General features: G+C 43.1%; 1 protein-coding gene across 4 annotated transcripts; it reads right to left on the bottom strand.

The window, feature by feature from the left end:
- Positions 1-1,017: 1,017 nt before the first annotated feature.
- LOC100751672 (L-lactate dehydrogenase C chain) lies at positions 1,018-15,275 on the bottom strand. 4 transcript variants are annotated; one of them, XM_035442484.1, is made up of 8 exons: positions 14,804-14,932; positions 13,199-13,354; positions 12,067-12,184; positions 9,171-9,344; positions 7,252-7,425; positions 4,000-4,117; positions 2,422-2,545; positions 1,018-1,270 (listed from the first exon to the last, which is right to left on the bottom strand). In XM_035442484.1, exons 3-8 carry the CDS (start codon positions 12,122-12,124, stop codon positions 1,106-1,108), a joined length of 813 nt encoding a protein of 270 aa, XP_035298375.1. In that variant the 5' UTR covers positions 12,125-12,184; positions 13,199-13,354; positions 14,804-14,932; the 3' UTR covers positions 1,018-1,105. The 4 variants fall into 4 exon arrangements, with proteins under 4 accessions (XP_035298375.1, XP_027266271.1, XP_027266267.1 ...); XM_027410470.2 differs by lacking the exons at positions 13,199-13,354; positions 14,804-14,932 and adding an exon at positions 15,250-15,275; XM_027410466.2 differs by lacking the exon at positions 13,199-13,354 and having other exon boundaries at positions 14,804-15,171.
- Positions 15,276-27,920: the final 12,645 nt, after the last annotated feature.

Genomic DNA, 27,920 nt, shown 5'->3' with positions numbered 1-27,920 from the left:
GACCCAGTGGGAGGGAGCATCACTAGAACACAGGCATCCTCAGGGCCTGTGCATCTATCTTGTTTTCTGATGAGTCCTGCCCTATTAGTGTGCCATCTTGCACTTGGTTTCTTAGATTTTCTTTGTATATTTCCAACATCTGCTTCAGATTCTTCATGGAATCAAGGAAATATCATGTGTAAATCAGGAATAGCACACGCATTCCCACCTTGGATGTCAAGAGGAAGCGATTGACAGTTCTCTAGCGTTAAGTCATTCATCATTCCTTGAAGGCCCCTGAACACTGTGGCACAGCAATGCAGTAGCAGTTTGTTGAACAAACCCCCTTCCTCTGTCTCCTGGGCGCTGGTGTCATCACTCCCAGCCCTACCTCACTTGTTGTATCTGTTTTTCTTTTGATACATATATGGCTTTTTTTTTATTGTTTTCTGTCTATAAAGGCTTCACCTTTCCAGAGTCTTCTGGAAAGGCAGCCAGTGCTCCAGACCACTGAGCCATCTCTCCAGACCCTTGATATATATGATCTTGATATATATATACATATATATATATGTATATTTTTATTACTTTTTACTAAATATGTATACATAGCCATGGGAACTGTTGAAGCAACATGAATGAGCAACAGAAGAAACCACACTTCAGAGCTAGAAGGAGGATTTCCTGTGTTGTGAGAACATAGTTCCATGTTTCAGTGAGTTGTCAAAATGAGCTCTGGTGAAGTTGAGAGTACTCACTCATTGGTTCCTCAGAAATGTAACATCGCCTTGTACAGACTTCATTGCTAAACTTACAAAGGACTTAGAAAAGACAGAAACTTCAGCTGGGCATGGTGGTGCGTGCCTTTAATGCCAGCACTTCGAGGCTAGCAGATCTCTGAGTCCAGCTATGTCTAGAGCTCCAGGTCAGCCAGGCCAGGGCTCTGTAGTGAGACTCTGTCTTAAAAGAAAGGGGACGGGAGAAATGTCTTTATATTTCTAATCTCGACAGGTTAGTGTTATGCCATAGGTTTCTTGATATTTTGTATAACGTTTTATTGTATGGAAAGGTTTGAAGTAGGCAATATGCAATCATATGTCTTGTACAGTAGTCGAACGTTGACACTTTATAATTTCAGGTCCTTCTGGACGTTCCAAAGTGTTTCTGCACTCTTCTTGAGAAGGCCCTCCTCCTCGGGATTCAGGTTCACTTTCACAATGTCTGTGACACCGTTTCGTCCCAAGATACAAGGAACGCTGAGAAAGATTTCTTCCTGTATTCCATATAAGCCCTGAAATGCAAGGTCACAACATTGTTTGGTTCCCTTGACACTATGCAAGAAAGCTTCAGAATAAAAATGTGCAGTAGACTATGGCACCAAGCACAGCTAAACACACATGGCAGAGTAATCTTTGGCAGAGCTCAGAGCCATCTTTGTCCTGTACCGCATGATCGGCCAGTGACAAGAAGAATGTACCAGAGGCCTTTAAAAGGACCAGAGAAAGGCAAAATCTCCTCCACCTCAACAGACCACCTTGATGTCTACAGGGAAGGGTGTGATGCTGTCTTTTTGTGACCTTTTTATCCGGTGAAGGGCTGAGAGCAAACAGCCTCTGGGTACACTGAAGGGACAATGAAGGCTAAAGCAGGTGGTGACCCGGTAGCCTCTACTTTGTACCTTTTGACAAAGGCCACCACTGAATTCAGACACCAGTTGTGACTGATGGCTTCTCAAGCCTCCAGAGATAGAAGACAGGGCTACTGGGACACACCCAGCACAGTATTTGGGAACATGTCCTTGAGATGTAACCCTGCACTTCTGTACCCCTCAACTGCCACCTTTCCAGGAGATCCACTCTAGGACTTCCAGGCTGGATAGGGACATGGGAGAGGTGTAACCACATATGCTACTCAGCTGTGGAATTCTGGCCGGTGGCCCAACATTTTCTCCACTCCCATAGCCAAGGTTGTGGAAACAGCTGTGAGACACTGTTTAAGTCTGGGCAACCTATACATCGACCTGTGTAAGCCAGAATCTGTTGCCCCGTATCAGAATCTACTGTCCCATACTACCTACCCCACCACCACTCCTGGGCAATGAAATACCCAGTGAACTCTTCCCATCTTCCGCCCCACCCCCATCCCTCTGGGGATGCCTTTGTGGATCGCAATGGAAGAGCTTTGGCTGTAAACAAGTCAAATACGAACATTGAGAGTCAGGGTCTCTAGACTTTCACAGTGCACCCCAACCTCCCATACATGCCCAGAGTCTCATGCTCCCTGCAACTTTCCTGGGAGCACAGGGTGGGAGCCCCTCATTCCTGTGCTCTTCCAGTGCTCCTTCCTGCGGGGAACTCTGTCAGCTGCCTCATTCTGAAGTTATTTTACACTCAACCTCACCAGTGACCAGGAGTGATAGATGAACATTTTCTCCAGGCTTACCTTAACAAGTGTGGAAACTGGATGCACCCTCCTAAGATTCTTCAGCATTGATCCTGCCAGATCTGTCACAGATAGCCCAATAGCCCAAGATGTATAGCCCTTCAGCCGGAGGACCTCATAGCCACTGCAGTTGGAAGGAAATGGAAACCCTGAGAGGTCAACTTAGAGACGAGGTTGCTCACATATCCCTTCTGAAGCATCTGTGTGTCTATGACATTTTCTCAGAGTTCTTCTATAAGTGTGTATGGCTTATAATCTTTGAAAATAGATCTCAATGGTGCATGCCTTTAATCCCAGTACTCGAGGGGCAGAGGCAGATGGATCTCTGTGAGTTTGAGACCAGCCTGGTCTACATACAAGAGCTAGTTCCAGGCCTCCAAAGAGAAACTCTGTCTCGAAAAATAAAAAACAAAAACAAACAAACAAACAATAAACAAAATAGATCTCAGACAGGCATGGAGGGGCACAGTTGGATCTCTGTGAGTTCCAGGCCAGCCTGGTCTACATAGTGAGTTCTGGGCCAACCAGAGATATACAATAAGACCCTGTCTCAAAAAAGTAAGTCTTATAAAATGCCATTATACTTTAAATAAGAATCAATTTGGAGCCAGATGTTGGTGGCACATGCCTTTAATCCCAGCACTTGGGAGTCAGAGGCAGGCGGATCTCTGTGAGTTCGAGGCCAGCCTGGTCTCCAGAGCAAGTGCCAGGATAGGCTCCAAAGCTACACAGAGAAACCGTCTTGAAACAAACAAACAAACAAACAAAAAGAATCAATTTGGGGCTGGAGAGATAGCTCAGAGGTTAAGAGCACTAGCTGCTCTTCCAGAGGTCCTGAGTTCAATTCCCAGCACCCACATGGTGGCTCACAACCATCTGTAATGAAATCTGGCGTCCTCTTCTGGCCTACAAGGATACATACAGATAGAATACTGTATATACAGTAAACAAATACATCTTTTAAAAAAAATCAATTCAATGTCAGGTATGGTGGCACATCCCTTTAATCCAAGCATTTAGGAGGCAGAGGCAGGCAGATCTCTAAGAGTTCTAGGTCAGCCTGGTCTATACAGAGAGACCCTGTCTCAAAACAAAACAAAACAAAACAAACAAGAATCAGTTCATTTTTATCATGAAACCAAAATACTAGGACATATGCACCACAAGATGGAATTAACTATTTTTTAATTTTTCAAGACAGGGCTTCTCTGTGTAGCCCTGGCTTTCCTAGAACTTATTCTGTACACCAGGCTGGCTTTGAACTCACAGAGATCTGCCTGTCTCTACCTCCTGAGTGCTGGGATTAAAGGCATGCATCACCAGCACCTGGCTCAAAATTTATTTTTTAAAGATTTGTTTATTATTTATAGTGTTCTGTCTGCATGTATGCATGCAGGCCATAAGAGGGCACCAGATCTCATTATAGATGCTTGTGAGCCACTGTGTGGTTGCTGGGAATTGAACTCAGAACCTCTGGAGAGCAGCCAGTGCTCTTAATCTCTGAGCCATCTCTCCAGCCCTCAAAATGTATTCTTAATAACGATCATTGGGCATTAAAAATCACAGAACTACTGTCACCTCTCCACCACCTGATTGTGGATCTTTTTCCAGTGTTCCTGGTCTGAATCAGTTCCTAATGCTGGGTTCAGTGACTTCAGAAGTACGCCAGCAACATTCACACCACTCCATAAGGGCACTAAGAAAAACAAAACAAAATAGCACAACTCTCCACATGGGCTCCTATGCCAAAGCTGAATCAGTTGCTTGAGTTTGGTGTTGGGGTATTTTGTTGAGGGCAGTGTTGGGATTCTGTTTTGGTTTGGTTCTTTTGAGAAAGGCCCCAGCTACCTTCAAATTCATACCTTGCTGTCTCTACCCTTAATGCTAGATGGCAAGCATATGCTACCGCACTTGGCTTGTGTTGACTGACAGGTTTTGTTTTTGTTTGTTTTTAAGAAAGGGTATCATATAACTCTGGCTGGCCTCCAACTCAATGTGCAGCCAAAGGGGGGCCTCAAACTTCTGATCTTCCTGCCTCCATTCCCCACACCCAAATTATTGATTTTAGGCATACATCACTACCCCTGGCTTTGATTGGTTGAGAGTGCTGAACGTTCGATGTACCCGAGAGGATGTCTGGGAACTCCTGATCCTCCTGTCCCAGCCTCCTAAGTGCTATCATTACAAGTATTCACCACCACATCTAGATGTATTTTTTGTTTGGATTTTAACGTTAGGATGCTATCTCACATCATACATAAAAACAAGGCATTCGGGTTTTTCTTGCCTTTTAAATTATTTTTGCTTGTATTTGTGATTTTTTACTTAGGTGTACATGTGTGTCTGTATGTGGGTTTGTGCACATAAATGCCAGCAGAACCCAGAAGTGGGTGTTGGATTTCCTGAAACTGGCATTACAGATAGCAGTGAGCATGTACTCTTCAACTGTTGATCCATCTTTCCAGCCCCCAGAATAACTTTTAAATGGACAGAAAGAGAAATTACATTAGAAAACACATAGTTGAATTATGGATGTATGGCACAGGAAACATTTTAAAGCAGTGTACAAAATGCAGATTTGACAAAGAAAAGGATTGCTAAGGAACATGCTGTTAGAGGAGAGTGAGTTGCACATTACACCACATTTCCCCACAGCAACAGAGCTGAGGAGCAATATGCAGCCACGCAGACTCATATAACCTGTCTCCAAGGAACAGGATGAAATCCAAACGCCTTCATATAAACCAGAGAGCAGAGATCCCCAGGCAAGCTGGCTAAGTGGACTAGCCAGAATTGGTAGAGCTCCAGGTTCAACGAGAGACCCTGGCTCAAAACATAAGGTGGAAAGTAATGGGAAAAACCACCTGACATCATCTTTGAGTCCCCCCCCAACACACACACACCAAACAGACAAATGGGATGATATCAATAAATAACAGAGTGGGGTATAGTGTAGGGCAGAAGAAAATAATCCATAAATTACATTTGATGAGAGGTCAAGTTTCAGAGAACATAAGGAACTCAAACATGTCAGTAACAAGTACAAGTAGATGCTCCAAGTGTTTAGATTTGAATGTGTGCTTCTGTAAAGAGAAAAATGGAATGTGAGTCACATCACTTGACAGGGAAGTCTAAGTCAAAACCAGGAGAGTCTAGACGTGGTGGCTCCTGCTCATAAGCCCGGCACGTGCGAGACTGAACTTCAGCCTCCGGTATCAAAGTCATACTTAACATGGTAAGGAAAGCAGCCTCTGTGTCACCGGGTCTTCAGTGGAGAGGCCACACTTGTTTAGAAGAGCAGTTGCATGGCCTGCTCAAAAACAAAAACAGAAACAACCAAAACAAGCTAAAGGCAGAACATTGAACAGACAGTGAGACTCCTGACTCCCTAATCAGAGTGGCAATTGTCAAAAAGATAAGCAGTAACAAAGGCCAGCAAGGCTGTGGAGAAAGGGGGACACTCACATCCTGTTGATGGGAATGTGAGTTGGCACATCCATATTTGGGAAACAACATGGAGGTGCCTCAAAAACTAAAACTGGGCATGTCATGCAGCCAATAAAAAGGAAGTCAGTATACTAAAGACAACAGCATCCACCCACGTTTACATCGGTCCTATGTGTCCCCTCCAAGACTTATAGTCAGCCAAAATTCCATCAAAAGACAGACTGAAAAAGTGTGTGTGTCGGGGGTGGGGGGGAGTGTGCATGCATGTGTGCTCTGTGTGTGTGTGTGTGTGTGTGTGTGTGTGTGTGTGTGTGTGTGTATGTGTATGTGATGCGATACTGCTCAGCCTCAAAGGGATCCAATCTTGTCATTTATGATGACAAGATTGTGTGAGTGGAACAGGAAGTTATGTTCAGCAGTATAAGCCAGACACAGAAAGTCACCGTGGAGTGATGTCATTTAAATATGAAATCTATAAAAGTGGACATGAGAAACTGCAGAATAGAGGTCATGATACACTGGAAAAGGTAGGAGAGAGGGGTCAAGGGGCAGCACATGCTTCCGAGTAGAAGAGAGGCAAGTGCTAGAGCTCTGCTGTACCCAGCGTAAGGAGGCTGTAGTTAGCAATCAATGCCCTTGTGCTGGGCTCAGAGTTCGGCTGATGGAGTACTTGGGAAATAGAGGCAGGAGGAGCAAACTTCAAGGTCAGGCTGATATTGAGCAAGGCTCAGACCAGCCTGTTATTCGGGAGACCTGTCTTTTAGGAAAGGCAGATGGTCTCTGGCTGGAGAGAAGGCTCAGCAGGGAAGAATAGATACTGCTCTTCCCAGCACCCACATCAGGCAGTTCACAACTACCTGTAACCCCAGGTCCAGGGGTACAACACCTCTGGCCTCTGTAGGTACCTCCACACAGGTACACATACCCACACACAGACATGCATGCATACACATAATTTAAAATAATAAAAATAATTTAAAAATATTGTCTATCTCAAACCAGCCAGGTTTTTAATGTTCTTACTACAGAGAAATGATAGATGTGACTACAAAGCCGATTAATTATACATACTCTCCATATATGTATAATTATGCATCAGCAAATGTTTTTCATTGTTTCAGACAGGCTATTATTTTGTAGCCCAGGATGGCCTAGAACTAGCAATCCTCCTACTTCTACCTCTGAAGTTCTGAGATTCCAGGTAGACACTACCATGACTAGCTCAATTAAAATAGTTTGAAAAACATACAAATAGAAAAAAATAACCAAAGAAAATAACGACAAAATGAAAATTATATAGCTATATTGACAGAAAACAGGTTCTGAAGAGAAGCATTACTAAACATTGGAAGGGCACTTACACAGTAACTAGGTCACACTCACCACTAGAGTCACCATGTTCTCCAAGAATCCAGCCATGGCAACTTGTAGGGTGGACACCCAACTTCTCTCCAATTAGGTAACGGAAACGGGCAGAGTCTAGGTTACAGCCACTTCCAATTACCCGAGTTGCAGGGAGCCCACTTATCTTCCATGCCACATAAGTCAAAATATCCACTAGAAAGAACAATTCCAAACGATGTTTGAGAAAAGAGCCATGGTAATTTCTCTTTACAGTTGTTTTTATAAAAAGATAAAATGTCTGGAGTCAAGTGCAAACTCACCAGAGTTCAAAGGACAGTGAATCTGAGAAACAGGCATACTCGGGGCTTTTTATACTAAACCATTCACTAGTAGAATCTTAAAGCATCTCCTGAGATACTCTATGGGCTTTTCAGCAAATCTAATAGTGGGTTAGTTCCCACCTGTTTAGCCTCCTGACCTTCTTTTCATTGCCACATCCCCACCTGAGCTATCAACATGTTACCTAGCATGATGCGTGGACACAGCCGGAGCAGTCTGCAGGTGTGTGAGAAGATTACATCAATTTTGCTTTTATGTTGAAGCTCTATGAAAGGGAAGTGATGACTAAGGCACAGTCATAAGCTGCTGAGCTGCGTACCAAAGACACACATGGGAAAGGAGGGCAAGAAGGATTGGGAAATTGTTTTAGGTCTTAGGCATTTAAAGAAAATTCTGTCCAGCCATCAATTGGCCACTAAACAAATGCAATGAAAACTCCTGTGCCTTGTAAAACAAAAGTCTTCAGACTATAGGTTCATGAAATCTATAAAAACAACCTCAAGAAACAACAACAAACTTGCGGTGAGGAAGCTTTTATTTGCAAATGTTTTTTTGTGGAGGGCTGCAGAGCTGGCTTAGCAGTTAAGAGTTCTTGCTGCTCTTGTAGAGGACCAAGGTCTGATTCCAAGCATCCACATCATGGTTTAAACTGTCTGGAACTTAAGTTCCAAGGGATCTTACACCCTCTTCCGGTGTCCCTGAGTACCAGGCACGCACATGGTACCCATGCATACATGTAGGCAAAACATAAAATAAACACCAACAGGTGAAAGAAGAGTATTTAATGTATAGACAGGACCTGCAGAGATTGCTTAGTGGGTAGGGTGCTTGCTATGCAAGCACGAGGACCTAAGTTCAGATCCCTAGTACCCATGTAAAAAGCAAGACATGGGGAGTTGGGGGGGGGATTGAAGAGATGGCTCAGTGGTTAAGAGCACTGGCTGCTCTTCCAGAGGTCCTGAGTTCAATTCTCAGAAACCACATGGTGTCTCACAACCATCTATAATGAATGGGATCTGATTTTTTAAAAAGTACATACATAAATAGGTTTCGGGGTGTAGAGATAGATTGGTCCAAGAACTTAATGATCAGGAGTCTAGCCAAAACTGCAAGCCACATGTTCAGTGAAAGATGGAGAGAGGTGGAGGAAGATACCAACCTCTGGTCTCCACACTGGCATGCAGATGCACATACACGCTCATCACATGGTACACACATGGAAACATAAACAGAAGACTCTAGCAATGCAAAGGCACAAATCCCTGACATGTCCCAGACATTGAAGAATCCAAAACATTGTGTGGCAAAAGTTTGTACTCTCTGCTGGTTTTTGTTTTGTTTTGTTTATAAGGCTCCAGAAAAAAACAAAAATAAAAAAAAAAACAACAGTCAAGCAGGAGAATGAGGGGTGAACCACAAATGAACCCATGGCCCTGTAGCCGTGACAGAGATGCTTCAGCTCTTACTGTGATGGCACCATGATGGCATCTTTCGAAACCTATGGCATGGCAGACTTTGAGTGAATGAGGCTTTTTACCCACAAATTCAGCCTTAGGATGCGAGTTTGGAATGCAATGGTATGGGCCAATCACCATTCAGAAAGGGGACAGGGTCCTCACCTGGGTTTGAGACAATCAGTATTTTACAGTCAGGACTGTTTTGGACTATGCCGGGAATGATGGATTTCATGATAACAACATTACGCTGGACCAGGTCAAGGCGTGTTTCTCCCACCTTCTGCCTTGCACCAGCTGTGATGATAACTAATTTGGAGTTGGCAGATACATTGTAATCTAAGAAGGAAACAGGAGACAGTATTTGGATCAGGACTGACAAACACTCTGTAAGCATCTGTTCCATACTGTTGAGACTTAACCTCCACATCCTGGATTTGGAAACAGACAGGCTACCCACACTGTAGCATCTGGCATAAGCCACTTGCCAACTTTCATAAAGCCACCTCCTAATCTGCTCTTCCCTTTAACCCACATTCCTAGTTGTCAGTAAGACCTGGGGCAAAGAAGTTAACAGCTCTCTGGCTTCTGTGTTTTGCTTTCTTGTGTTGCTGGGAATTGAACCAATGGCCATGCCACCACTGAACTACATCCCCAGCACCCTGACTTTTTAGAAACACCCAAATGAATTACAAGTCTAGAGTTTGCCAAGCAGTGGTTGTGGCCTGTGCCTTTAATCCCAGCACTTGGGAGGCAGATTCAGGTGAATCTCTGTGAGTTTGAGGACAGCCTGATCTACAGAGTGAGTTCCAGACCACCAGAGCTACCCAAAGAAACCCTGTCTTAAAAAAAAAAAGTTTAGAACTCTGAGAATTTCTATGTCTGTTTTAGGATTCTAAAGGCAAGAACAGATTCACCTCTAATTATTACAAGGAACCATACTAGATATTACAAATAAGTCAGATCTTAATCCACGCAAATATATAAACCACTTATATTTACTAAACATAATTATCAGTCAGGAAACTATTTCACTTACTATATCCAACCCTAGTGATATAAGCTTTGCTTATCGTTATTAAACATTTATTAGATACTTTTTCAATTAGCAATTCCTCTAAGCATAGAAGGCATATCATGTGTATGCTGATTTGTGTGTGTATGTGTGGGGGAGCATCATGCCATGGAATTCATGTGGAGGTCAAAGCGCAACTTGGGGAATCGGTACTTTCATTCTACTATATGGGTCCCTAAAGTTGAACTCAGAACACCAGGCTTGGGAGTAAAGACCTTTACCACACTTTGAAAACAAACAAAACCACCACAATGAAAACAGCATCTCAGGCTGGAGAGAGAGCTCAGCAGTTAAAAGCACTCCTAGAGGCCCCACCTTCAGTTCCCAGTACCACGTCTTGTGGCTCCCAACTTTCTCTAACTTCAGATCCAGGTGAACCAGTGCCTTTGGTCTCTGCAGATACCTGCACTCATGTACACATAACTACTTGCTGATAAATATACATATACATCTTTTTAAAAGTACTAAAAATAGGTAGGGTGTGGTAGTTCACATCTGTAGTCCCAGCACTTGGAAGGCAGAGGCAGGAAGCTCTCTGTGAATTTGAAGCCAGCCTGGTCCACAGAGTGAGTTCCAGTACAGCCAGGACTGTGTAGAGAGACCCTCAAAAAAAGAAAATAGTAATAATAGATAGATGGATGATAGACAAATGGATGGATAGATAGATAGATAAGCAAATTAATTAATAAGGACAGCTACATGTTTGGGTCAATATGAAATGCTTATGGTGTCTCTCTAGGACATATTTAAAGAACTGCCTTCAGTGCCAGTTATTTTTAAGATTTATCCATTTACTATTTCATGTGTTGGAGTGTTTTGCCTACATGTGTGCATGTGTGCAGTGCCTCAGAGTCTGGAAGAGGCCATCAGATCTCTTGGTCCTGAGGTTACAGATGATTTTGAGTTACCATATGGGTGCTGGGACTCAAACCCAGGTCCTCTAAAAGACGAGTAAGTCTTCTTAACCCCTGAGCGTATCTCCAGCCCCCAAGGAATTTTGTAATGTTCCCCCAGTGTAATTTAATGTTCTTTAAAATAATAATAATAATAAGGCTTACCACCCACGTGTGGTGGCACATGCCTTTAATGCTAGCATTCTAGAGGCAGAGGTAAATGAATCTCTGCGAGATCAAGGCCAGCCTGGTCTACAGACCTAGTTCCAGGACAGCTAGGGCTATTTACACAGAGAAACCTTGTCTCAAAAAACAAAACAAAACAAAACACAACAAAAAAATTCTATCTCAAAATAAATAAAATCTAGCAGAAAAGAGCCTTTAAATTGTATGTCCTAATGATAGTGATATGTATGTATGTACATATGTATGTATATTGTTATTTTTTGATACAGGGTTTCTTTATGTAAACCTGACTATATATATTATATTTTATATATTTAGGTTTCTTATGTAGTCCTGACTATCCTGGAACTTGCTCTTTAGACCAGGCTGGCCTCGAACTCAGAGATCTGCCTGTCTTTGCCTCTCCAATGATGGGATTAAAGACGTGTGCTGGGGCTGGAGAGATGGCTCAGAGGTTAAGATGGCTCTGTTTTTCCAGAGCTCCTGAGTTCAATTCCCAGCAATGACATGGTGACTCACAACCATCCATTATGAGATCTGGTACCCTCTTCTGGTGTGCAGATATACATAGAAGCTGAATGTTGTATACATAATAAATAAAATCATTAAAAAAATAAAGATGTATGCCACCACTGCCCAGCTTAGTGATGTTTTTAATTATAGACTTACTGAAGTCAGTTTGATAAAATTGGCCTTTTAATTTTAATTGATTATTTTTTGAGATGGTGTCTCATGTAGCCCAGGCTAGCTTCAAATTCAGTATGTTGCTGAGGCTGGCCTAAACTCCTGATCCTCCTCCTACACCACTTCCCAAATGTTGGGATTGCAAGGTATCCAAACCATACTCATGACAAATCGAATACTTCTTACAAAGCTCTGAAAGTAAGATTATAAAACTAAAATTAACCTTTTCCAGAGACAATTTTTGGAGTGTTGAAGAAAAGACTGCCATGCAGAAGATCCATTGTCTCTCCTTTCAGTTTGTCTGCATCAGCATCAATAAGGGCAAGTTCATCGGCCAAATCCTGAAACACATAAAAATTACAGATACTGTGTGGTCCAAACTCTTAGGAGACTAAGAAGGGTTTCAGGGCAGAGGGTGGAGCTTGGCTGGCTAAATACCTGCCCTGTGTGTATGAGGCTGAATCAGATCTCCAGCATGAAAGAATAATGATAAATTTTCATGTGGCCACTTTATAACCAAAGGAATCTTGTGGGGTTTTGTTTCTTTTGTTTGTTGGTTTGTTTTTGTTTTTGTTTTTGTTTTTGAGACAGAGTTTCTCTGTGTAGCCCTGGCTGTCCTGGGACTTGCTCTGCATACCAGACTGACCTTGAACTCACAGAGATCTGCCAGCCTCTGTCTCCATATGCTAGCATTAAAGTGTGTACCACTGCCTGGCAAATCTTGTGTTTTTTAATTAGGAAAGAAGATACAAAAATATAGTTGATGAATATGCACAGAATGAACTGTGGAAGTATCAATTAATTTACCTTACAAAATTGTGAGAATTTTACAGAATTATATTATATTTTATTATTTTCATTTATTTGCGTGTGGTGTGTATGTGTGACATGTGTAGTACTCAGAGACCAGAAGAGGGCGCCAGGTCCTCTGGAGCTGGAGTTACAGGTGGCTATGAGGTACTTGATGTAGGTGCTGTAAGACTAGCAAGTGGGGGGGCTGGAGAGATGGCTCAGAGGTTAAGAGCACCGACTGCTCTTCCAGAGGTCCTGAGTTCAGTTCCCAGCAACCACATGGTGGCTCCATTATGAGATCTAGTGCCCTCTTCTGATATGCAGGTATATATGGAAGCAGAATGTTATAAATAAAATCTTTAAAAAGTAAAGACTAGCAAGTGCTCTAAATCACTGAGCCATCAGTCTTTAAATAACACTTTAAACACAATGAAAAGTGAGAGAATTCTGTGCAAGGGTTTCTCACTGTTTAACATCAAGCTAGCTATTGAGCTGCTAATGCTGCTTTGACTGTGCATCCCTTATAGTCAAAACAGAAAGAAGCCACCTTCATTGTCACTCACCTCACTTTTATACCAGCCTCAGTATCAAAGCTCCTCCTTGGTAATAAAAATCCTCTTTGGAGTGGGAACTCACCACCTATGCTCACTGGTGGGCAGGGACTGGATTTTGATGGATATCTTTTGATATAACTAATATAGGCCAGACAATTAATCCATCTGTCATCAGATGAGAGAAATTAGTCCCAAGCACACACAGCTGGTCTTGCATGACAGTGTCTTTGAGCTTTGGCGACTTTTCTTTAAATTATAAACATATTATATAACATTATTATAAATGTATTCAATTGTGACATAGCACTCTAAGATCAAACTGCCTCTTTTTCCCAGACAAGGTTTCTCTGTATAGCTTTGGAGCCTATCCTGGCACTCGCTCTGTAGACCAGGCTGGCCTCGAACTCACAGAGATCCACCTGCCTCTGCCTCCCCAGTGCTGGGATTAAAGGCATGCACCACCAACGCCTGGCCAAACTGCCTTTTTTGAGACAGGTTCTTATATAGGACAGATTGACCTCAAATTGTCAATGCAGCTAAGGATGGCCTTAAATTCCTGATCCTCTCCACTCTACCTCCTAAAATACTGGGATTACAGGAGTGTTTCATCATGCCTGGCCTGACACCTGTCTTTACCACCACATAGAAAGACAGTGCCTAAAAATGAAATCAATAAAGGTGACCCTATTCTGAGACTGTGCCTATGGCCTGTCCTCTAGGCTGCAGGAGTACCTCAAGCTGGTTCCAGTCATGCAGATAAGCTTGCTTATATGATGCAGGTGCATCTCAAACTCACAATTCCCCTGCCTCAACCTCTCATGGACTGTGATTAAATTTGACTACTGGCTGCCTGGCTTTTAAAGATTTATTTATTGTATATACAATGTTCTGCCTGCATGTATGCTTGCACACCAGAAGAGGGCACCAGATCTCATTACAGATGGTTGTGAGCCACTTTGTGGTTACTGGGAATTGAACTCAGGACCTCTGGAAGAACAGCCAGTGCTCTTTCTTAACCTCAGAGCCATCTCTCCACCCCCAGTACCTGGCTTTTTGTAAGTCTATTTGGATTTTTGTCACAACTATAGATTATAAGACTATTAAGAAATTTATTCTCAGACAGGCAGTATTGGCACATACCACACCTTGAATCTCAGCACTCAAGAGGCAGAGGCAGAGGCAGAGGCAGAGGCAGATGGGATCTCTGTTGGTCCAAGGCCAGCCTGATCTACATAGTGAGTTCTAGCATAGCGACAGGTATGTAGTGAGACCCTTTATGGAAAAAAACAAACAAACAAAAAATACATTCTCAGGACTAGAGAAATGGCTTAGTGGTTAAGAGCACTGGCTACTTTTTCAAAGGACAAAGTTCAATTCCCACCACCCATGTGACAGCAGTTCACAACTGTCTGTAACTCCTGAAATCTGACACCCTCACACAGACATGCATTCAGGCAAGACACCAATGCACATAAACTAAAAATAAATAAATCATTAAGAAAAGATAGTATTCCTTTTGGTTCTAGTGATCAAATTCTAATAGCTCAGAGTAAGGGAAAGAGGTAAGTGTCCACAAGCTGCTGCTCTTCTCAGAGCAGGTTCCATACAGCTCACCTGAAAACTGATACAGAGCTCCCCTTCAGTGCCTGAATGATGGGCTCTAGAATCTGCCTTAGTCTCCAAAAGAATGGCCACAGCTCTTGTATAAAATGGTAGATCGTGAATTCTTGTCCTAAGTGCCATTCACCCAGATTCCTCCAGGCTTGTCCCTGCTTGAAACAGACACGCCCAGGCAGGGAGGAGCTCCCTGAATCTGGCTTGGTACAGGCCACTCTTCCTTCACTTTCCGTCGACTCATCACAGAGCAGGCGAGCCACCCCCTGCTTTTACCCAATTCTTGTCCTAAGCGCCATTCACCCAGATCCCTCCAGGCTTGTCCCTGCTTGAAACAGACATGCCCAGGCAGGGAGGAGCTCCCTGAATCTGGCTTGGTACAGGCCACCCTTCCTTCCCTTTCCGTCGACTCATCGCAGACCAGGCGAGCCACCCCCTGCTTTTACCCAATTCTTGTCCTAAGCGCCATTCACCCAGATCCCTCCAGGCTTGTCCCTGCTTGAAACAGACATGCCCAGGCAGGGAGGAGCTCCCTGAATCTGGCTTGGTACAGGCCACTCTTCCTTCCCTTTCTGTCGACTCATCGCAGACCAGATCCCTCCAGGCTTGTCCCTGCTTGAAACAGACACGCCCAGGCAGGGAGGAGCTCCCTGAATCTGGGTACAGGCCACTCTTCATTCCATTCCCGGCGACCGATCCGCCAGGAGGCCTAACTCCTTCAGAGTGAGGAGGCTACAAGGAGAGGCAAGACCATCCAGAGCTTCGATCATTGAATTCCTGGCCCACACACACACTACAGAGTAACAAGAGGAGATAGAGAGATCCTACCTGCACTCACTGGAAAAAGATATGGAAAGAAGACAGAATAAGAACTCGCTCAACAATAGAAAGACCAATATGACACCACCAGAATCTAGGGACTCCACTCCAGCAAGACCTAAAAAGCCCAACATAGTGCAAGAAGAAGAGATGGACCTCAAAAAATATCTCAGCAAGATGATAGAGACCTTCAAAGAGGAAACAAGAAAATCCCTTAAAGAAATAGAAAAAAAGCAAGCAAAAAATTACACGATATGGAGGAAAAGAAAAACCAAAAAATTCAAGAAATAAACAAATCTCTTAAAGAAGCTAAAGAAACCCAAGATAAAACAACCAAACAAGTGAAGGAAGCTCTTGAAACAGTTCAAAGCATGAAAGCTGAATTAGACACATTAAAGAAAACACAGAATGAAGTGATGCTGGAAATGGAAAGGTTGGATAAACGATCAGGATCTAAAGATGTGAGTATAACTAATAGAATCCAAGAGACAGAAGAGAGAATCTCAGCTACTGAAGACTCACTAGAGGATATACATTCATCAACCAAAGAAAACCTCAAGACCAACAAATCCCTAACACAAAATATCCAGGAAATATGGGACATCATGAAAAGACCAAACCTAAGAATAATAGGTGTAGAAGAAGGTGAAGAAACACTGCTCAAAGGTACAGAAAACATATTCAACAAAATCATAGAAGAAAACTTCCCCAACCTACAGAAAGATATGCCTATGAAAGTACAAGAAGCTTATAGGACACCAAACAGACTGGACCACAAAAAGAAGTCCCCCCGACACATAATAATCAAAACTCCAAATCTACAGAATAAAGAAAAAATATTAAGAGCTGCAAAGGAAAAAGGCCAAGTAACATATAAAGGCAAACCAATCAGAATCACACCCGACTTCTCAATGGAAACTATGAAAGCCAGAAGGTCTTGGATAGATACACTACAAGCACTAAGGGAGCATGGATGTCAACCCAGACTACTGTACCCAGCAAAACTTTCAATCATTATAGATGGAGAAAACAAGATTTTCCATGACAAAAACAGATTTAAACAATACATATCCACAAATCCAGCACTACAGAAGGTTCTGGAAGGAAAACTCCAACCCAAGGAACATAACTACATGCACAAAAACACAGGCAATAGATAATCTAATATTGCCAAACACAAAAAGAAGCAGGAGGGCAAAATCCACACACAATGACACCACCAACAATAAATCCAAACCAAACAAGAACCAACGAACAATGGACATTAATATCCCTAAATATCAATGGTCTTAACTTACCCATAAAAAGATATAGGCTAACAGAATGGATACAAAGACAGAATCCATCCTTCTGCTGTTTACAAGAAACACACCTCAACTTCAAAGACAGGCGATACCTCAGAGTAAAAGGATGGGAAAAGATTTTCCAATCAAATGGCCTCAAGAAACAAGCAGGTGTAGCAATCCTAATATCTAACAAAATGGACTTTAAACTAAAATCAATCAAAAGAGATGAAGAAGGGCATTTCATACTCATCACAGGAAAAGTCCATCAAGATGAATCTCAATCCTGAACATCTATGCTCCAAATACGAAGGCACCCACATTTGTGAAAGTAGCATTACTAAAGCTCAAACCACACATAAAACCACACACACTTATAGTAGGAGACTTCAACACCCCCCTTACGCCACTAGACAGGACCACCAGACAAAAACTTAACAAAGAAACAAAAGACCTGAAAGAAGTTATGGCCCAACTGGGGTTAACGGATATCTATAGAGCATTCCATCCAAACTCAAAAGAATATACCTTCTTCTCAGCACCACATGGCACCTTCTCTAAAATTGACCACATAATAGGCAACAAAGCAAACCTCCACAGTTACAAAAGAATTGAAATAACCCCATGTATCTTATCAGACCACCATGCATTAAAGCTAGAATTCAGCAACAATACAAATGGCAGAAAACCTGCAAACTTTTGGAAAATGAATAACACCCAATTGCACCATTCCTGGGTTGAGGAAGAAATAAAAAAACAAATTAAAGACTTCCTAGAATCTAATGAGAATGCAGACACAACATACCCAAACTTATGGGACACTCTGAAAGCAGTGCTAAGAGGGAAGTTCATAGCACTAAGTGCCCACATGAAGAAACTAGAGAAAAGTCACATTAGAGAACTGACAGAACAACTGAAAGCACTAGAGCAAAAAGAAGCAAACTCACCAAGGAGGAGTAAACGCCAGGAAATAATCAACCTGAGAGCTGAAATCAATAAAGTAGAAACTAGGAAAACAGTACAAAGAATCAATAAAACAGAGAGTTGGTTCTTTGAGAAGATCTAGCCAAATTAACCAAAAGGCAGAGAGAGAGCACACTAATTAACAAAATCAGAAACGAAAAGGGGGATATAACAACGGACACTGTGGAAATCCAGAGAATCTTTAGGTCATACTTTGAAAATCTGTACTCCACAAAATTCGAAAATCTAATGGAAATGGACAGTTTCCTGGATAAATATCACTTACCAAAATTAAATCAAGATCAGATAAACAGTTTAAATCGACCCATAACCCCTAATGAAATAGAAGCAGTCATCAAGCGCCTCCCAAGCAAAAAAAGCCCAGAACCAGATGGCTTCACTGCAGAATTCTACCAGAAATTCAAACAAGAGCTGATACCAATACTCCTCAAACTGTTCCGCACAATAGAAGCAGATGGGATATTGCCAAACTCTTTCTATGAGGCTACAATCACTTTGATACCCAAGCCACACAAAGATAAGACTAAGAAAGAGAACTACAGACCAATATCCCTCATGAACATTGATGCTAAAATACTCAATAAAATATTGGCTAATCGAATCCAAGAACATATCAGAAAAATCATCCACCACGATCAAGTGGGCTTCATCCCAGGGATGCAAGGATGGTTCAATATACGAAAAACCATCAATGTAATCCACCATATAAACAAACTGAAAAAGAAAAACCACATGATCATCTCACTAGATGCTGAAAAAGCCTTTGACAAAATCCAACATCCCTTCATGATAAAGATCTTGGAGAGAACAGGAATAACAGGAACATATCTAAACATGATAAACGCGATATACACCAAACCAATAGCCAACATCAAACTAAATGGAGAGAAACTCAAAGCTTTTCCTCTAAAATCAGGAACAAGACAAGGATGTCCACTCTCTCCATATCTCTTCAATATTGTACTTGAAGTTCTAGCTAGAGCAATAAGACAAGAACAGGGGATCAAAGGGATACAAATTGTAAAGGAAGAAGTAAAACTTTCACTATTTGCAGATGACATGATAGTCTACATACGTGACCCAAAAAACTCTACCAGGAAACTCCTACAGCTGATAAACACCTTCAGCAAGGTAGCAGGATACAAAATTAACTAAAAAAAATCTGTAGCCCTACTGTATACAGATGATAAACTCAATGAGAAAGAAATCATGGAAACATCACCTTTCACAATATCCACAAGCAACATTAAATATCTGGGGGTAACACTAACCAGAAAAGTGAAAGACCTGTACAATAAGAACTTTGAGACTTTAAAGAAAGAAATTAAAGAAGATACCAGAAAATGGAAAGATCTCCCGTGCTCTTAGAAAGGCAGAATTAACATAGAAAAATGGTAATCCTACCAACAGCAATCTACAGATTTAACGCAATCCCCATCAAAATCCCAACACAGTTTTTCACAGACATTGAAAGAAAAATACTCAACTTTATATGGAAAAATAAAAAACCTAGGATAGCCAAAACAACTCTTTACAATAAAAGATCTTCTGGAGGCATCACCATCCCTGACTTCAAGCTCTACTATAGAGCCATAGTTCTGAAAACAGCTTGGTATTGGCACAAGAATAGACAGATAGACCAATGGAATCGAATTGAAGACCCAGATATTAACCCACGCACCTACGAACACCTTATTTTTGACAAAGGTGCTAAATCCATACAATGGAAAAAAGATAGCATCTTCAACAAATGGTGCTGGCACAATTGGATTCGAACATGCAGAAAATTGCAGTTAGATCCATACCTGTCACCATGCACGAAACTTAATTGCAAATGGATCAAAGATCTCTCCATAAACCCAGCCACACTGAATCTTCTAGAAGAGAAAGTGGGAACAACTCTTGAACAAATTGGCACAGGAGAACGATTCCTGAACATCACACCAGAAGCACAGACACTGAGGTCTGCAATTAATAAATGGGACCTCCTGAAACTGAGAAGCTTCTGTAAGGCAAAGGACACAGTCAGTAAGACAAAACGACCACCCACAGAATGGGAAAAGATCTTCACCAGCCCCACATCTGACAGAGGACTGATTTCCAAAATATACAAGGAGCTCAAGAAGCTAGCCACCAAAACACCATACAATGAAATTAAAAAGTGGGGTGCAGAACTAAACAGATTTTTCAACAGAGGAATCTGAAATGGCTGAAAGACACTTAAAGTGCTCAAAAATCCTTGGCCATCAGAGAAATTCAACTCAAAACAACTCTGAGATACCACCTCACACCTGTCAGAATGGCTAAAATCAAAAATACCAATGACAACCTATGCTGGAGAGGTTGTGGAGAAGAAGGAACACTCCTCCATTGCTGGTGGGAGTGTGAACTTGTAAGACCACTTTGGAAATCAGTATGGCGGTTGCTCAGAAAAATGGGAATCAATCTACCTCAAGATCCAGCCATTCCTCTCTTGGGTATATACCCAAATACTGCATGTCCATACAACAAGGACATATGTTCAACCATGTTCATAGCAGCATTGTTTGTAATAGCCAGAACCTGGAAGCAACCTAGATGCCCCTCAACTGAAGAATGGAAAGAGAAAATGTGGTACATTTATACAATGGAGTACTACTCAGCAGAAAAAAGCAATGGAATCTTGAAATTCGCAGGCAAATGGATGGAACTAGAAGAAACCATCCTGAGTGAGGTAACCCAATCACAAAAAGACAAACATGGTATGTACTCACTCATATATGATTTTTAGACATAGAGCAAAGGTTTACCAGCCTATAATCCTCTACCCCAAGGAAACTAGAAATCATGAATGACTCTAAGGGATAAATGGACCCCAGGAATGGGAAGTGGCATGAACTCCCGAGCTAATTGAGAGCATGAGGGTAGGGGAGTGGGTGCTGCCACAATAAGAGTACAAGATGAAGAGTAGAGGAGAAGAAATGGAGTAGCAGATATATTGAGTTGGGGGAAGAATAGAGGAGAGAGAGCAGGATGAGAGAGAGATACCATATCAGAGGGAGCCACTATAGGTCCGAGAAGAGATCTGGAACTAGGTAGATCTCCAGAGACCTACAAGGATGACACGATCTGACAGTCCGGGCAGTGGAGGAGAGGATGGCCTAGAAACCCTTCCCCTAGAATGAGATTGATGACTACTCTCTATGCTATCCTAGAGTCTTCATCCAGTGACTGATGGAAGCAGAGACAGACAGACATCCACAGAAATACACTGAGCTGAAATCTGGAACTTAGTTGAAGAGAGGGAGGAATGAAGAACGAAGGGGTCTGTACCTGGTTGGAGAAACCCACAGAAACAGTTGGCCTGAAAAAGGGAAAGCAGATCGACCCCAGATGCTCTTTGGGAGGCCAGTACGGGACTAATCCAGCCCCCTGATCATGGATGCCAATGGGGAGGCCCCTGCACTCCTGGGAGCCTCCGGAGGTGGACTGGCGTTTTGCCCTGGTGGGTGGGGGGGACTTCGAGAGCCCATCCCACTTGAAGGGATTCGCTCTGTCTCTGAACACATGGGGAGGGGCCTAGGCCCAGCACAGGAAGATTTGGTGGACTTGGTGGAGCCCCGGTTGGGGGCCCTACCCTGCCTGGGGAGTGGGGGGTAGGTTGGAGGTGGGGGAGAAGGAATGGGGGTGAGGGGAGGGAGAGGGAGAGGGGAAATACATGTGAAACAAGCCTGTTCCCTAACTTGAATTAATAATAATAATAATTTTTAAAAAAGTGTCAAAAAAATGGTAGATGGTTTGCACATAACCTACACACATCTTGTATATTCTTTATAATTTCTAGATTACTTCTAAAACCTAATACAACAGAAATGCTATGCAAATAGTTGATATACTGCATTGTTTTTACCTTTATAAATATTTTATGGGTATGGGTGCTTTGTCTGCATTTAAGTCAGCACACTCTTGCCTGGTGCCTACTGAGGCCAGAAGAGGGCATCAAATCTCCTGGGTGCTGGGAGTCGGACCTCGGTTCCCTAAAAGAACAGTCAGCACCTTAACAGCAGAGCCTCCAGTCCCTAATACACTGCATTGTTTAGAGAAGGACAACTAAAAACAAAAAATCTTTGTGCCAGGCAGTGGTGGCACATGCCTTTAATCCCAGCACTCGGGAGGCAGAGGCAGGTGGATTTCTGTGAGTTTGAGGCTAGCCTGATCTATAGAGCGAGTGCCAGGACAACCTCCAACCTCCAAAGCTACACAGAGAAACCCTGGCTGACCTTAACTCACAAAGATCTGCCTGCCTCTGCCTAAGTGCTGGGAGCAAAGGTGTGTGCCATCACCACCCAGCTTGATCTTTTTAAATTTAAAAAAAAATGTATTTTCAGTACTTAAAAAAAATTAAGACAGTTTCATACAGGAATATTCAGGGAGATGAAAACGCCCTAAATGCAGGTGCTTCTGTTATGGCTAAGCATCCCGGATCACTTCTCCAGAGAGCATCAGAATGGCTACAGTGGGGGAAATAGCGGTCAGTCTGGGGAAAGCTGCTATAACCACTTTGTCCTGAATGTGGACAAAGGACCTGCCTGGGCTTCTCCTGCTCCTACACTCATCCTGTCTGTGTGTTGTGTGTTAAAGAACACCCCCACATACACAGATGCCATTCTTTTTCTTACTGGAGCATGGGTGGAGCTTTTCACGAAGGGTCTCGTTGTGGAGTTGTGGCTGGCCTCAGACTCACAAACCTCCTCTGTTTCTCAAGTGCCTGGTGAAATAGGTCTTTTGTTTGAATGTGTTTTGCCTGCCTGTATGTCTGTGCAACAAATGCATTCAGTGCCCAGAAGCCAGAATAGGGCAGCTGATCCTCTGGAACTAGAGTTGCAGGCAGTTTTGAGCTACTGATATAGTTCTGGGAAATAAATCCAGGTCTTCTGCAAGAGCAGGAGGTGCTCCCAATCACTGGGTCATGTCTCCAGCCCCTGGAGTGTCAATCATTGAGCCTTGTCTCCAGCCACTGGAATGGGCCTTTTATTGGTTGGTTGTGACATTACTCAGTCAGTTGGCTACAGACTCATGTCATTAAGTTTCTGTTGTGTAACTGTTTCTTCACCTTCTAGTTTCCTACTGAAATTTTAATTAAACATGACTGGAATTCCTGATCTGTTTCTCTTTTGTATGTTCTCTATTGCCCCAGAAGATTTGTTAAGTTATTACTTTTATCTTTCTGTATATGAATGATATGTGTGTATACAGTTGTTCATGCCGAATGGTGCACATGCCACACAGCACACATGAGGGTGTTAGGGGCAGTACCACTGAGGGTATGGACCATCACCTTCTGCCTTGCTTGAAACAGAGCCTCTGTTTTTATCTCTGTTGCATACACCAGACTAACTAGCATATGAACTTCCAGAAAGTCTCCTGCCTCCAATTCCTATTTCTCTGTAGAAGTGCTGGGACTCCAGACACTACCATGTCCAGATTTATGTGGGTAATGGGGCTTCAAATTCAGATCCTCATAGTTGTGTGCCAAGTGCTGTACACACTGAATCACCTCCCAAGCCATGCAGTCTGCTTTCTAATTGTCTACTTAGACAAAAAGAGATAACTACTTCCCACAGCCAGGTGGTGTGTGTGTGTGTGTGTGTGTGTGTGTGTGTGTGTGTGTGTGAGAGAGAGAGAGAGAGAGAGAGAGAGAGAGAGAGAGAGAGGTGGCAGGGGGTGAGGGGGAAGTACCACCTAGCTGATTAAGATGCAGAAGAGAACCTGTGTCCTCAGATACTTTCCACTTCCTCATCATCATCCATTACCTCCACCTTTGAGGCATCCAGCCCTTCCAATCCCTCAGCCTTTGGGATCTGGAATTGAGCTGACATTGCCTCCTACCCCCCTCTGCAAGTTTCCAATAATGATCAAAGTGACAGTGAAGCACTTAGGACCATGGCATCTGTGTTTAGATGCTCAGCCCAGGCAAGCTGCTCAGCTGGTGTGAACCACTACACCTGGCTCTCTCTCTCTTCTTATCCCACTTCTCTTTCCTTCCTCCTCCTCCTCTCTCTCTTCCCTCTTCTCATTCTCACCAAGAATTTCACATAGTCCAGCCTGGCCTCAGACTTGATCTGTAGCTATGGATGATCTTAACCTCCTGACCCTCTTGGCCTGGGTCTACCAAGTGCCAGGTTTACAACAGACCTGTGCTAACAGCCACACCTAGCCAATGCTTAACTCTGCCAACACCACAGATTTTCCATATTCCCAGTAAGGGGTCAGTCCTGCAACCCTGACCTAAGAGGTTATTTGATTTCCTGTACAAAATGCTTTATGGCTCACCTTCAGTAAGATACTGATAGCACACGCCATGCCAACATTTCCAACTCCCACCACAGTGATCTTACACCGGGAAGCTTTATCTTCTTGAGTTAGGTTCTGAATTAGCTGCTCCTTGACAGTGGACATGCTGAACCTAAGGAGCAGAAGAAAATGTCAGTGGACACAAACTCTTCAGCGGAGACCCTCAACAACCTATTTTTTTGGTGAGGAGAGGAGCTGAAACAGGGTTTTTCACATTGTATCTAGGGCTGGCCAAGGAATCACTATGTCGTCTAGGTTTGCCTTGAACTCATGGCAGTCCTCCTGCCTAAGCAACTCAGAGTGCTGGATTCCAGTCCTGTGCCGCCATACCTGCCCTTGGAGCTATATCTTGAGTTTGCAGATCGCAGGAGTCGGAGCAGGAGGAGGAGGAAAGTCAGCGTCCCCTGTTTAGAGTGTGTAAAAAAATAGAAGCTCTGTGAAGCAGAGGACTGTGGAGACAGGTTCCTCCCTTCTTGCTGGCTCCTCCTTCCCAGCAGGTTCCTACCTTCCTCAGAGCTACAGGTCCACAAACGCTTTCCTTCCTAGGTGGATGAAGTCACTGCCCATCGCCTCTGAGGATGCAGAGGTATACTCTATAGTTAAACCTCAGCACAGGTGTGACAACAGGACCACCGTTAGGCTCAGGAGCCAGCGCTGTAACGAACGAGGAACGCGCCAGACCCTACGTCACCTGCAAGTTCCGCCCTCTGCCGGCCAGGTAATTTAGTGTGTGCACGCCCGCTGTGTCTGGGAGAGGGGCTCCGCGAGGTTTCCAAGGTCTACATGCCCTAGTGGAGACAACTCAGAAGATGGCAGATAGCTTGGGAAACGCCTCCTTGAAGGCCGTGGCATGAACTGCGCTACCTTTCTGCTGCGAGGAAATGCCAAACTTTGAGTCTGAGGGGCATACCCCAGGCCTTTGCCCTTTGTTTGTAGACATTTAAATAACTACTGGTTTGGGAAGATAACCTCAGTAGGTAAAGTGCTTGCAGTGCAAGCATGAGGACTTGAGTTGGATCCCCAGAAGACACAGTGATCCCAGTTATGGGGAGGCAAAGACAAAGGCTCCCTGCAGTTCCCTAGACAGCCAGGTGAGCTCTAAATAGCGAGTGTCCTTATTTCAAAAATCAGGGTGGATACCAGGCGGGCAGTGTTGCCGCAGCCTTTAGTCCCTGCACTGGGGAGGCAGAGGCAGGAGGATCTCTGAGTTCGAGGCCAGCCTGGCCTCTACAGAGCAAGTGCCAGGATTATACAGAGAATCCCTGTCTCGGGAAAAAAAAAAAAAAATCAGGGGTGGATGACACCTGAGAAGGGGAGCAAAACCTGATGTCATCCTCTGGCCTCCTGTGCACTAGCATAAAAACACACATACACAGAGGAGAGAGAGAGAGAGAGAGAGAGAGAGAGAGAGAGAGAGAGAGAGAGAGAGAGAGAGAGGAAGAGAGAGAGAGAGAGAGAGAGAGAGAGAGAGAGAGAGAGAGAATTAGTCAGTGTTCTCTAATGCTGTGGTTCTCCTCAACTTGTGTGTCTCTATCCCTTTGGGCTCATATCAGATATTTATATTACAATTCATATTACAATTCATAACAGCAGCAAATTTGTAGTCAATAATTTTTGTTTTGTTTTTTGACACAGGATTTCTCTGTGTAACCATGGCTGTCTTGGAACTCACTCTGTAGACCAGGCTGGCCTCAAACTCACAGAGATCCTCCTGCCTCTGCCTCCCGAGTTCTGGGATTAAAGGCATGCACCACCATGGCCCAGCCTTCAATGAAATAATTGGGGGTCACCACAATATAAGCAACTGTATTAAAGTGTCATAGCATTAGGAAAGTTGAGAACCACTGCCCTTAAGAAATAGAACTATCAGAATACATACATACACACCCATATACGCATATATAAATACATATATATATATATATATACATGTATACATATATATTAAAAAGAGGATTGTTAAATTGGCTTACAGGCTGTGATCTGGGTAGTCCAACAATGGTTGTTTCACACTGGAAAGGCTGAGAATCCAGTAGTTTCTCAGTCCACAAAGTTGGATGTCACAGCAGTTCCAAACTGCCACCGAAGGCCTGGAGGATTCCTGACCAGCTGCTCTCTTCAGTCTACACTGGGATCCTGAAGAAATTGATTCTAATATGGGTGACAGTATGCTGCAGCAACAGAATAGATGAAGTTGCCAGCGAAACCCAAAGCAAGCAGGCAAAAAACAGTTTCCTTCTTCCAGGTCCTTTGATATGGGCTGCTACCAGAGTTAGGATGAGTCTCCCTGCCTCAAAAATTCTAATTAAGAAAGTTCCTCAGGAGTTCTCAACAGCTTGGGTTTTAGTTGATTACCTGAACAGTCAAGTTGACAACCACAATTAGTCATCACAAATCCACTCCCTTGTCAACCTGACACTCAGTGACATCTTATGTCATGATTAATTTCCAAATGACAAAACCAGGTCCTAAAAACTATCCCACACAATACCACAGACACATTATACATTTTAGAGTAGGTGGCAAAGCCCCTCGGAATGCTTAGTGTTCTAGTGTCTTGTGATTTAAATTTGGTAGTAGAGATTTTAAGCACTTCACCAGTGATATTATCTCAGTCAGTGTTGCATTAAATGATAGAGAAAAGACAAATAGTGTAATATATATCCACATAAACAGGTTCTTAACAAAATAGAACAGAGGCACTTATGCTAATTATAGTCCTCATTTCTCAAATTGGTTACATGGCTTTAGCTGGTACTTTTAACTTCCTCTCCTGTTCGTTCTGTGTTTCTTTCATCCTCAGCAGGGGTTTTTTCCAGGAGGAGGGACCCACACCTTCATTACCAAACTGTCAGGGCCCCTTGTCAACCTGCCTGGATTAGGCTTTTGGAGCTTCCCAATGGCTTTAATCACAGGATGTGGTAGCACCAAGAGATGTCCTAAAGGATCTCCTGCACTCCAGACATAATCCTTCTTACCTCCATTGTGGAGAAGAAATCCAATTTCCCCATGCTAATCTGGATAAATCACCCCTTCTAACACTACTATTCCTTTCTTAGTCTGTTGTTGGCTTAAGGTATCAGAAGCCCAAAGTGGGTGGGGGGGCTGGGGAGTCTGACTTCATTTCAATGGAATGTTTGCTTGTGTCTCCTGGCAGGAGCAGTCGCCCCTCTGAAACCAAAACTAGGCCTTCAGAATATATGAAGGAACAGGAAGCAAAAAAATTTCTACTGAGTCATTAGAGGTGATGGTGAATAGAACTATTCCTTTTTTTCCACCCCTTAATTCCTGGCTGTGGGAAAAACTGTGTCATATATTAGATGTTGATTCAAATATATACTTACTTTTGATGAACCCTCCCTAGTCCTCCAGACTGCTGCTACCTAATTGGTGCTGTAATTGTGTCTTCAAAGGGCCATTTCACTTATATCCGGATCAAATGCTTTAGGATGGTTAGGGAACATGGTAAGACCAGTGGACTTCATGAGTGTGGGCCCACAGTTGCACTTCTCTGGCTGTGAAATGAGTTCCTTGGTCAGAAGCAATACTGTATGGAATGTAACTGTGGATAAGGTATACATACATTCTGTAAGTCTAAAGATGTTGGTTTGGCATAAGCATTACATGTAGGAAAGGCAAATCTATAATCAGTGTAATCTCCTTTGGTAAGAACAAGGTATCCTTTCCATGAAGAAAGT

Source organism: Cricetulus griseus, chromosome 3 (genome assembly GCF_003668045.3).
Source record: "Cricetulus griseus strain 17A/GY chromosome 3, alternate assembly CriGri-PICRH-1.0, whole genome shotgun sequence".
Classification (NCBI taxonomy): domain Eukaryota; kingdom Metazoa; phylum Chordata; class Mammalia; order Rodentia; family Cricetidae; genus Cricetulus; species Cricetulus griseus.
The sequence above is the reverse complement of the archived record's forward strand: the minus strand, read 5'-3'. Positions and strand labels throughout refer to the sequence as shown.

What these genes read in the sequence shown, in the direction of transcription:
- LOC100751672 (XM_027410466.2), bottom strand. Translation starts at nt 14,932, where the DNA reads ATGGCACTTAGGACAAGAATTCACGATCTACCATTTTATACAAGAGCT. An exon ending in ACTGATTGTCTCAAACCCAG is followed by an intron (nt 7,426 to 9,170) that starts GTGAGGACCCTG and finishes TGTTCTTTCTAG; the next exon opens with TGGATATTTTGACTTATGTG. An exon ending in AGAACATGGTGACTCTAGTG is followed by an intron (nt 4,118 to 7,251) that starts GTGAGTGTGACC and finishes TGTTTTTCTTAG; the next exon opens with TGCCCTTATGGAGTGGTGTG.